The 12,748-nt window shown below is 33.9% G+C and overlaps 1 protein-coding gene across 3 annotated transcripts in view; it reads left to right on the forward strand.

Annotated features, from left to right (window-relative positions):
* for (cGMP-dependent protein kinase for) overlaps positions 1 to 12,748 on the forward strand; it is a 135,663-nt gene that overhangs the window by 79,702 nt on the left and 43,213 nt on the right. The window contains exon 1 of one of the 3 annotated variants that reach the window (XM_031980466.2): positions 8,262 to 10,152. The exons of the other annotated variants lie outside the window; for them this stretch is intronic. Coding sequence (XP_031836326.1) covers positions 9,696 to 10,152 — 457 coding nt within the window. The 5' untranslated portion in view covers positions 8,262 to 9,695. Of the gene's footprint in view, positions 1 to 8,261; positions 10,153 to 12,748 lie in introns of those variants that run through there. 3 annotated transcript variants of the gene reach the window in all.

The raw sequence follows: 12,748 nt of genomic DNA on the forward strand, positions 1-12,748 counted from the left end.
ACATCGAAATTGTAATACTTAATGGGCAACCACCTGGAAAAAGAACTACAACTGTAATATTTTCTTTTAATTTTAATTTAACTCAATTTATTGATTTTATTGTTTTTTGTTTTATGAAAGCGAGGAAGGTATTTGATGAATTGTAAATATCTTCAATTCAAAACTTACTAAATAACTAAAGAGAAAAAATAAACGGAATAAATGACAATGCGTTGTTAAGGCAGAGGTGGCAGGTCTCCCTATTCGGTTGGCTAAGTGTTAAGTAACAACGAAGAAGAAACCCACGTATCAATCTCGTCGTTATTTGAATAGCTAAATTATTCATTAGTAGTTTTCAATTTTCTGAACAGTGGGTTAACTAATTATATGAATAGATTCTTTAAGTTTCAAAGACAAAAATAAGTAGATTATTTAAATTTTAAATATATATGTAAACAAGTCATTTAAATTTTAAATAAATAAATAATTAAAATTTTAAGTAAATAAGTAATTTAAATGTATAATTAGCTAATTGTTTATTCTTTCCTACATTCCTCAGTTTATCTAAGCTACATCATCTATTTATTGTACACATCATTATTTCTGCCGTAATAATTGCTTTTCCATATTATTATAACAAATGGCAAGTAACCAGGAAAATAAAAAAAAATTTGTTCACGTTTTTTTTTTCATAATTGACATAATTATAGCTCATTTCATGAGATTCACACAGATGTTTTAACAAAATATAAAGTGTTATCATCGATTACTTAAATGGTTTATTTGAATTTGAATAAAAATCGTTAAATGAATGTTTGTTCCGCTTTAGTAAATAGATTCCCGGTAACATTATCTAACAGCGAAATGAGGATCACTGCCCTTTCTCTCGGAAGTTCGCGGACCGTAATAGCATAGCAATTAACGCATCGATTTCGATATATTTGTGAGGTCTGTGTGTTAATCCTTTCATTAATCTTTTACACGCTTAATTCCCCATTAATATTAAATTTCCGATTGTGTTGGAATTCTTTCCTAGGATGAAAGTAATTAAAAATATAGAGAACGTGAAACGAGGTTAACGTTTTCATAAAATTAAATTAAGTCTTCAACAAATTATCACAGTTAGGTTTCCAATTTTTATATTGATGTACGAGAGATTCAATGGTACGAAACAGAAATAATTGCTGTTTAAAATGTCGAAAATATAAAACGATTTAAAAGTGTTTATTAAACTCAATTAGGTGTTCAACAAATGATTAGGGTTGGCTTTTCAATTTTTATGTCGGGGTACGATGAAAGTTTCAATGAAATAAAAAAAGTAATTGATATTTAAAATGTATTTATTAAATTTAATTGTAAAAATTAAATTTAAAATGTAAAAAAACAAAACGGTTTAAAAGTTATTGTCAAATTAAATCAGGTTTGTAGCAAATCATTACAGTTACGTTTTCAATTTTGGTAGATATGAATGTACACAAGAGCATTTTCAATTCTGTCGAAAGAAAAAGAACTAATTAGTTATCACATGTTTAATAATAATTAGAATTTGTATGATAAAGGCTACAGCATTATGAAATAAATGTCTGCTATGTGGTAGGGGTGATATGAATTCTGCTTTCAATAGAAACTGCGTTATAAATAAATACAAGATTGGAGAATTAATATAAAAATAGAAACGGTGAAAAATCTTATCGTTTGTAATTAATTGAGATGGGAGATGGACGGAGAATGTGAATTAACGAGGTTACGGTGCATCGCGTTCAACACTGCCAATGTCTTTTATTTCCCCAGATAAGGGAAACTCGAGCGTTTTCATAATCGTGTAAACATGTAAATGTGCAACATTGAAATTCCATTTTAATCGTTCTAAATATATTTTCGCAATTTCGCTTATACTATAATAATATATGTTAACCAATCAGTTCGAAGAAATTATAAAATTGTTCAACGGGGAACTTGTAATAAATATAAAATACTTATTGCTTGCTACAGATATGAGAATTATATTTTTAAATATACATAATATATCGAACTATGGCAGTATTAATTACTTGCTATCTTTTGCGTAATGCAAATGAGTTAATAATATATTAAAATTTTTCAAAAGAATAGAAATTTCGAATTTTTTCACATAAATATGCCTTTAATTTTGAAAGTGGACTATATATTTTTAGTTTTCAGATATTTGAAGATTTGCGTTTGAATAGATAAAAACTATTTTTATATTGCGCAATGAAATATTGTAGAAAATATTTAGTCTTGAAAAATGAAAATTCATTATGACTAATGTTGCATGCAACTTATAAAGAAATATGATTTTTGATGCCTGAAATAATTTAGACTATTTTCAAAATTAAGGGCACGAATGACATAAATGTTGCATAAAAAATTTTATTATATAAATATATGTGAACGATTATTTAAAAAATAATATTTTCTGAAGATATTTTTCTTTTTAATTTTTTTCTTCCGACAGAACGAAGTCAAAAAAATAAAAGGAAGAGAGCAAAATTTGCATGAAGCTCCTTTAAAATATCAAACAAACATTTCCACGAACAAGAAATATTCAAAAGTTTGCGAATGTGTGGGTAACGGCGCGAAGGAATAAATAACACGAAATGGAAATCAGAGGTACCGATGCGTCGATCGGAAGGAATGAAAATAATAAGATTCAAGATTGTTCCAATTTGTTTGCGATAGTCTCGCTACGTGTCGCAGTATCTCACGATCTTGTTCTCATAATGGAGCTACGTTATTTCACTATGATTTAGAGCGAACAAATGAGCAACTTGAGAGAAAGGATAGCTGGTATCAGAGTCTATTTCTCGTGAACTGGTTTCAAGTGTAACCTAATAATTAATTTCAGAATTCACCGAGACTTTTTCGCTTTCATAAATACGTTTCAAACTGCTATCACTTTAGCGCAACGAAATAAATTAACAATCGACTTTTCATTGGTAAGTTTTATTTAGATGAAACTTGTTAATTATCGTAGTATCAATTCATTTTGTTATTTTTGTATTCATACTGTCTACTATAATTTATAAGAAGCAAATATATTAATTGTTGAAGCATATTTATTGTATACCGTATGAAAAGAAACATAGTAAATAACACAAGCCAATAGCCGTTTTCTGTCATTCCTACAAGAAGAAATCTTCCAATCTTCTAAAGGAAACTTTTCTTTTATTGTAAATTTGATCTTCCTTTAAGAATAAATTTGTTCCTTGGTATTACGGTATAAATATACATGTATTCATTAATCATTTTTCATGTTTTATATTATTTTACTTTTACTGAATATATACTATATTTTTATTTTGTGTTGCATATATTATTTTATATGAATTAAATATTAAAATAGTCTATGCTAATAAAATACCATCTATTAATTCCTGTATATAATCAAATTATGCTGTTGGATTATTAAACAAACTAAGATTAACTTATTCTAACAATGACTTCGTGAAGAATAGAATCTGCAGTCGTATTCGTTCTCCGAAACAAATCCAACACTTGCCTTATACAATTAATTATATTTTAACTCGTACGCGCAATTAAATCGTACTATTAATTTATATTATTATAAAATCATGCTACTTTTCTGCTGATCCTTCGCTTTTGATCGGTGACTCGTTTTTACGAGCACCCGTTCAGAGTGAATTTGCGGGGAAAAAAGCACGCATGAAATGCCAATGATCCTTGGAGTTCTCGTGGCCATAAAACACAAGAACCGAGCGGCACGAATCATTTGCGCAACAGGCGTCTAATATTCACGGACATCACGGTCTGTCATGCAAGAGCGTTGCCTCGCTGTATCTCCTTGAAAATTAATTCACGGGGGAAAACCTATACGCGAGTCGAAAGTACGACTGAGAAGTTATTATTTATTATTTATTACATATTACATATTACATATTACATATTACATATTACCTATTACCTATTACCTATTACCTATTACTTATTATTTATTATTTATCATTTATCATATATCATTTATCATTTATCGTTTATCATGTATCATTTCGCATTTATCATTTATCATTTATCATACACAGTCCTTCCCTTTTAGGTGAGAACAAACTTCCAGTTTACTACCCGTTTACATTTACACCACTACACCCTTCGAGATTTGATATCCATACAAAATTATGTGCACTTGCCTAACAACAAAAGTAAAATACATAAATATTATATTATTCAATTTGTTTGAATACAAATTACATATTATTCCTCTGTTATCAATTATTATATCCTAGAACAAACGTTGATATAGAATAAAACTGGAATGTTATCTTATTTTCAATAAATTTGAAAGAAATCAAGGGGTTAATATTGTATTAGATATTGAAAGTAGTAAAACAGCGTAAATTATAACGTGCGTCAGGTCTGAAGGAGTTACTTATATATACTTATGTATACTTTTCTCATTTTTGCACTTTGCCTGACCCTACCCTCCTCTTTGGCTTCCTTCTCTTCTTTGGTTTTGTTCTTCTTACTCTCTTCGGCTTTCCACTCTTTCCCCCTCTATTTCTTGCAGTATTCTTATCCCTTAACCTTTTTTATCCAATATTATTCCTATATTCGAAAAATTATTACTACTGATAAAACGAAGTTTGTTTTAACCATTTCAGACTCGGTTTTACTACCTCAATATCTAATAAAATATTAAAACTGTGAACCTATTTCTATTAGAAAAGTAGTATACTATCACTATTCTATTCGAAATAATGTCATTACTGATGGTGCATTAAATAACGGTCGATCGTTGCTAGATATGTGAAAATAATTTTGTACGAAAATCAGGTCTAAAGAGTTAAACAAACTTTAATTTATACATTCTTTTAATTGGATGATAATAAATTTACCTTACGATTTCCATCACGGTTTATTTCGACTCAAACGTTTCTACTTACGTTACATATTTTTCTTGCAACTTCGTGGATACGATAATTTTAAGATAATTGAAGTATCACAGGTCCAATTAAATTTATGTAGGGAAATAACAAAAATTATTTCTTTCTTAAGAAAATAATTTACAAAATCAAGTTTGACACAGCTTCCGTGCAGGCGGGACTCGGTATTTCCACTCAACGGGTTAATAAACTGTGTCCAAAGAAAAACTATTTTAAATCAGTATGAATTTAAATTTTGAACAAGATTTACAGGATGGAGATAATCGATATAAAGAAAAAAAGGTTACATACAGTTCTTTTGATAATAAATAAATCCCTCAAAATTGATTAAACTAATAAGAAAATTAAAACTTTATTAAAATAATTAAGTCGAAATTAATTTATAATTATTTACTTCATATATATATATATATATTTAATTTTTTTTTAAAAAGTATACAAATTATTAGTAAAGATTTCTTGAAATATCAACTAGTTTATGTTTCCTTGAATAATTTCTCGAAGATTCGCCGTTATAAGTTTCTCGATTTAAAACTAGAACTAAATAACAGAATTGTCTATGAAACAACTAAATTAAATAATGAATTAGCTAAATTAAACAGTAAATTAACTAACAACAAAATCTAAAGTATTTGTTAATTAATTTATTTATAAATAACTTAATTTAGACTGATTTATATTTTAGAATACACCCTAATAATTAATTTATTCAATGATTCCTCGAGGAAGCGTTTGTATCTTTTACTGCCGCAAAAGAAAGAAATTCGATGTTGGCCATTTCTGGTTTTCATCTCTAATTTTAATGTGGTATAATTGGGACCATTTACATTTCCGTTAATATAAATGCAATGTCGAGAAATCCGAAGTACGTACTGATACTGCAATCCACACCGTTACACCCCCACCAAGCGTCGATGGCTTAACGTCTGTGTTTTTCCGTAAATCACGGATCTAATAAAAATATTCATCCGGATTATCTAATGTAAATCTCTCTTCATTCGTAAAAATAACGGCCCAACAGGTTTTTTGTCTAATGAATATGTTTTGCAGATAATTGCAAACGAGTTTACTCGTGCACTTTAGTTAACGGTGGTTCACGCATCAATTTTTTTCTTCTTAATATTTACACTGTTGCATAATGCGTTGTGCATTGCATATTTTAGTATTTCCTCGCAGCCTTGATCTTCGTTTTTCTTGCAGCAGAAGCAGGAGTCGAGGGCCTTCTTAACACTTAACGGACGAGTGAACTTTTGTTTATTATTCTTCAATCTCGAGAATGTTTGATGAAATGATATAAACCTGTAGGCATGCCTCTAAATCATTGCAGTTTTACTAAATTAGTATCATTATTAATGCAATTTTGAGAAATTACTTATTTTCATGTCTAGCACTTCTTACTAGTGTAACCTTTTGTAAAATATTAAAGTAGCACGAAAAGACGTAAATCTATGTGCCCTGTCCATTAAGTGTTAAAATCAGGAATTCTTAACGAACAATTGACATTCTTAGGCATTCTTCACATCTTTTCTTCATATTTTTCGACATTTCTTAAAAGACTATAAATCGTTTCATAATTATGTATCTTCGTCATTTTCAGAACTTTTATTTACAAATATAGAGCAATTTTCTGTATTTAAATCTGAATTGTTGCTTCTTCGATAATGTTTAACACTGGAACTATCATACCAATCCAAATGGCTGGTTTCTGTTTTTTTATTTCGCAATTATTGATACCTTAAAAGTGTTAACCTTGATCAAATCGACATTAACTTTTACTGTGATTTTTCTTAAGGGGCGGTTGAAGGCTAAATGTGCGAAGTGAGTTTTAAACTGAAGAATTTCATTTAAATACTATAATGAATATATGAAGAAACCAAAAAGAATCGATTGTTACAATTTTTATAAAGATTGCATATCAGTCGTATTAAATGAACGGTAGTTCTAATGTTAATGCGGATACCATCGCACGAAATACTGCTGTTTACTTCAGAAAATTTAAAACGTGGGACCCGAGTGTCATTAATAGTTAATTGGATTGAACAGATTGATGACTCACTAATGGCTGAACAAGAGAAATTTTCAAACTGTAATATCGTTTTGACGCATTAACGACCGGTGCTGTTTATGGTTTTTAAATGTAAGTCAATGAAGAGGACGGAAGTTTTTATCCTGAACACAAGCAGTCCATTGTAGACTGAAAGTGACGTGTAATACGAGGAATAGTAGTATTCAACTATGATCATTAATACTATTATATCATGTGCTATCTTTTTTATCACGGAGTGTAGATTAATGTAATCTTTCTTTTCCAAAAATAAAAATAAGCAGATAATAAACACGATTCTGAGCGAGATCCTTTATTCCATAAATTTATAACTTTGACATAAATACAATTATTTCAGAAAGTAACAACTAAATAAATCAAACGTAAATTAACTTCGTTCACTTTTAGTTTTTGATACAATAAACCATTTTGTAATAAACTTTATTTTTTCGTGTATTTATTATTTTTATTATACAAAATTCGTTATTTTATCGTAAACTCGATACATAAATATTTTAATCGAACAAATCATATTTCCACACAACAATTTCGTATAATTGATTTATATATAATATATAATACAATATATACATTATGTACAATATAATTGTAATTGTAACAACAGATTTTGCTCGTTTTCCTCACATATTAAATACAGTATTCAAGTGAAACTATTTATCTTTGAAATCATTTCGAATATATAACATTCTCCAGATATCAATAACTAGAAAATAAAGAAACCGAAACCCATCATTTTGACGACTGCAGTAGTTCTAGTGTTAATCTTGTACAGAGGTCTATTTAACACGTTCTTCTTACATTAGGTCCACTGGAAAGTTCTGTCTAAACATCTAAAGTTTCCACAGATTATTCTACAAAACAGAAATCCACAAATTACTATAATGCTGGAAAGAGGTAATTAGTAACAATGGAAATTACATTGTTCAGTACATATTAATAAGTCTACTGAAAACATATTATTTCCTTTTAATTCAAAAACTTATTTTCCAGTAGACGTAACATATAATTTTTCATAGATATATTCTTTCTGTTATGTATCAGTGCAATTTATAATCCATTACCTCTTTCTAAAAAAGTGGGCCATTCCTCCAACTTGCCTTATCATACCCATAAAATATCATTTCACCACAGAGTCCATGTACAAAGCTAGACCGCGCGATCGTACGTGGGAGTGGTTGCATCGCCTCTGAGCGGTGGAATCGGTTGAGAACCCCTGTCCTTTCTCTCGCTAACAGCGGGCATAGTGGGGGCACCAGTCGGTGTCGGCGGGGAAGGGAGTTTCTCGTGCATGGCTCTTTGCGGGCGTACTTTTCACCAGTCGTGAACGCTGTCAGTGAGCGTCAGTCTCGAAGGAGTGGTCCTGTTGGTGTCCTCGTTTGCGGGACGCCAGGATACCCAGGCATTGTCCTTTGTGAGGAAGAACCAGTGTCCCTTCGACCGCTGGCCGATCCTCATCCCACCGGATCCCGAAGTTAGCCTCGAGAGTTGATCGATAATCATCGAAAACGGAAACACCGATCGTGACACTCGTGAGTGAAAAAAGGAACACAGTCCTCATTGTATAAGAGAACTGGATATCATTGCGCAACCGATCGATTCTATTATTCCGAGCTTTGTTCGCCGCTGCATCGGGTGCTCCGGTTTCTTCGGTTCGGACAGTCGCCGATCAAATTCGAACTCGAGGACCAGTCGAACAACTTCTGCGGACCCGGGGATCCTTGATCCAGCGATTCGCCAGGATATCGAAGATACTTAGAGAAGATCAAGGAAATTCCGATCGGGAAGAAGAAATTGATGCTCTTCTTACGAAAATGGATATGGAAAATTCTTTAATTCAAGGATCAGAGTCGCCAACATCGCGGGCCGTTTGAAAGTGCTCATTGTTTTCTGTGCGGTAACCTGGGAAGCGATTCGCGTATAACGATTTTTGAATCTGCAATAAAATTAGTGACCAGGATATAATATTTCATGGAGACACGAGCGAAGACGCTTGGTAAGGATCGCGGAAATTCCAACCCAACAGAAGGTACTGACCTTTATTCTAGAAAAAATGGCTGTGAAGGATTCCTCTAGCCAAGGATTAGAATTATTTGCATCGCTGAGGGTTTACAAATAGCATTTCTTACTGTTAGTAATCTGGGATCAACCTAGCAGCTCGCGTCTAACCACGAATCATCGAATTCTTCGGAAGATTCTCTAATTCCCTGGAAGTCTCCTAAGACTCCACAAAGCGAACGGGCAAATCAAAGCCGCAGGACACGTGTACGGCGTGATTCACAGGTAGAACGCGGCCGACATTTAAACGCGAGGAACGGGGACGGAAGCGGGAAGCGGAGTCCATCGATCTTCCGGCTGGATGGATGCCAGATTCGCCGGTTCTCGAATTTCGCGTTCCCACGGTAAATCTCTGGTCGGTGAAAAACCGGGAACGCGGGGAATTCCGACGTGTTTATCGGCAAACTTAGGCCTGGGTCGCAGTTAGAGCAACGTTAGCCCCGTGATACTTGATAATCGTGCGGTGTAACTCCTATCCGCGTGCGAAAAGCGCAAAACTCAGCGGAAAGCGGTCGCTAGTGGTGAATCATGCCCAAGGTCGACGTGTCGGATGAAAGTTCGCTTGGGTATTGTACCGGGGCAACAATCTCTTTCCACGGTGGACTGTTAAATGGCTGCTGGTAGCTCGTCCAGTTGAAGGAGTCCTCTAAAACCCGGCTTGAAACGCGTTCTTTGATATGAAGGTCAGGAGTTACCCTGGTCGCGCGGTCCTCGAGGACTCGGAGCTGCTCCTGGACCCGGACGCCACTCGGGGCAGGGCAATGGAGTTGCTGTATGAGGCTAGCTGGCGCGAATGTGGCGTCAATTGGACTAGCAACGGGAGGAGCAAAGCTGCTGCTTCTAGGGACCAGGAAGAGAGATACAGGCAGCCGTACGCCGAAGTGATATCTCAATTGGAGGGCGTGTTGGAGGGTGGCCGGGTTAGCGGGTTGAACGCCAGAGAAGAGTCCGAGTCGAGGAGGTCGAGCAGCACCGGCACCACCGACAGCGAGTCGTCCGAGGTGAATCAGAGTGGCAATAATCAAGGTGGATTCCTTATACCGAGGCCGAGGCTGATCGTACCGGTTCACACCTACGCCAGGAGACGGCGGACCGGTGCGCCGCCGCCTGTCAGGAGGCGACAGATGCGCGAAGGTATGCCGGGGGAATTTTGTTTTTTGGCTTTGGGTGGGTCTGTGCTCGGGGGTTATGAATCTGTTGGGGATTTGGTTTCTGAGGATGGGGCCGATGGATAGGGATTTTAATACTAGACCACGACCTATCTCGAATTTCTGCTTTTACAATGTTTGGAAAGATACGCGGGCTTTTCTCAGATATTTTTTTGATAAATTAGTTCGCTATCAAGCATTGTAAGGTATAAATCATAATTAACGCATTTTTGTAACTTGTATGAGAGAATACATATTAAATTCGGGTGCTTGATAATTGTAGTGTTGAACCTTTGTACTCGACAATATTTTTCATTAGGAATGTTCATTATTTTTTAAAGAAATATTAAATAATATTGATAACTGAGATAAGAAAAGTTTTGCGTAAATTAAGAAACTATTTATTTTCATGTGAAGTACCTTGGTATTTTATATAAACTCAATACTGATATTGAGTTTAAAATTTTATAATTTTGTAATGGTGAATCAAATGGCGAGTGAGAGTCGTCTCTTGAGTGCTAAAGGTTCAGCGTTCTTTTTAGTTAGTTATTGTTTGAAAAGTAGTCAATAAAAACTTCAATCTCTTGTCGTTCGATTTGTGATTATTTATTTCTGAGCCTTGTTTGTTCGTTGAAACGTTACTTCGTAAGATTCGTAAGTTAGACACTTACGATTTCTTTGTTTGGTAAAGATAACGAACAGTAGTCCAACTCTTTTGTTATCATATCTATTTAGGAAATGACAAGTACTTGAAAGTATGTACACAAAATTGATTTTTTGATTGATTTCTCGCTGAAGTGTAATTTTCATTGTAGAATTCAAAGATTAGAAGACATTTCTGATTTGGTTTCGATGAAAGCAACAAACATTCCAATTGTTTCACTTTAACTACCTCATTAACACAGATAAAACACAATAAGTGACCAGCAATTCAATTGTTGTTCAACACTTATTTAAAGTAAACAAATTATAATCAACACTTTATATTACATTGTATTTCATCGCGTCTCAACATTTTTCCAAAACGGAAGTCTAAAATAAAACAATTTCACTCTGTATTACCCACCTATTTTTCACGCATCATCAACTCGTTGCCAATCTCGCTGCCAATTACAAGACACCCCGTATAACAGTCAACACGGGCACAATGGCGTCATAAAGATATCTTATTCCGATTCGATAATGTTTATGGGCTTACGGTACGGCCGAACACATCGATAATTCATCTCGCGGTGTCCCGATGTGGAACGTTTTGAATGAATCCAATGTATTACGCATTCCGAATGGAATTAATCAGCCATCGACCTGGCATCGATACATTCATCGAGCCTGCCTCTTGCCTTTAGAATGCTCGCCGTATCATCCGCGAAACGCCTGGCTCTTCGTTTTTCCTTTCCAAGTACAGCAGTCGAATCGGCAGTTCGCTCGATACTTGCTCCATATTTCCCACGTGCGAAAGGCATCAAACGAGCTGTATCACCGTCACGGATTCGAGGGAAAATTAGCTCGTTCATTGGCGCCCCATTAAGCCCGTTTATCCGTGTTGCCGCAACGCTCCGCTAACCGCGAACATTCAGTATGCGAAAATACTGATTTACTCGAATAGAATAATCTTGGCTGGAATTAACTGTGCTCCCTGGCTCCGTGACAACTTGTTTATTTTTCTCAAGGTTTTCCGTCGCCGCGCGGGACGAATCGCATCCGACTTCGTTAACGATACGAATCTTGATATTCGGTTCGACGCGCAGCGGTGTCTTTTGACGAAAAGCTGGCCAAAATGTATAATTTCATAGGATTTTCGTGAAAATCGATACACTCATGTTTTCGGCGTTGCTAAACCGGAATATTTTATCAAAAATGCAAAATTCCAGATGGCGGATCTATCATCACTGATATAAAAGTCATTTTTAAATAAATTTTTGTAAGGATTGATTGTTCTTTAAATTCTGATGATGACGTTAATTTCAAAACGTTTTCGCAACGAGTTTTTGTTTTTAGAAAAATTATTGAAGTGGCCGCTCTAAATCGAAGCTTTGTCGAGTTACAATTTCGAAAACACTGTTAAGTAAGGTTGTATCAATGATTACGTAAATTTCTTTATTTCATATTCAGTTTCTAGAAATATACTAACCTTACTAATGCCAGAGGTATCATTAATATGATTGAATGTGACAGACTGTATATACCCCTCATTAATACTTTAAATTTAAGTATTTCAAAATGGTGCAAATTTGTGCAAATTTCCTCAACGTGATATCATACTAGACATGCTGCTTGATATCAGAAAACTTGTCCCAGCGTGATACTCATCTTTGTTTTCCTTCCGGTTTATTAAAACGTGACTAAGATTTATGGTACATTGAAAAAGGAATTACAAGAGTAAATTCAAGGATATTTTACTTTATGTTTATGGCTAATATATGCTTATAATATCTGTTTTAATAGTCAAGTATTTTAACACTAAAACTATCAGACGGGTCAAAATGACCCATTCGTGATTTTTTCTTTTTGCGATTATTAAACAGATAACAGATGTTTCCCTGAGAAATTATTAAAGAAATTGATTTAGCAATACGCAAACT

Source organism: Nomia melanderi, chromosome 1 (genome assembly GCF_051020985.1).
Source record: "Nomia melanderi isolate GNS246 chromosome 1, iyNomMela1, whole genome shotgun sequence".
NCBI lineage: Eukaryota > Metazoa > Arthropoda > Insecta > Hymenoptera > Halictidae > Nomia > Nomia melanderi.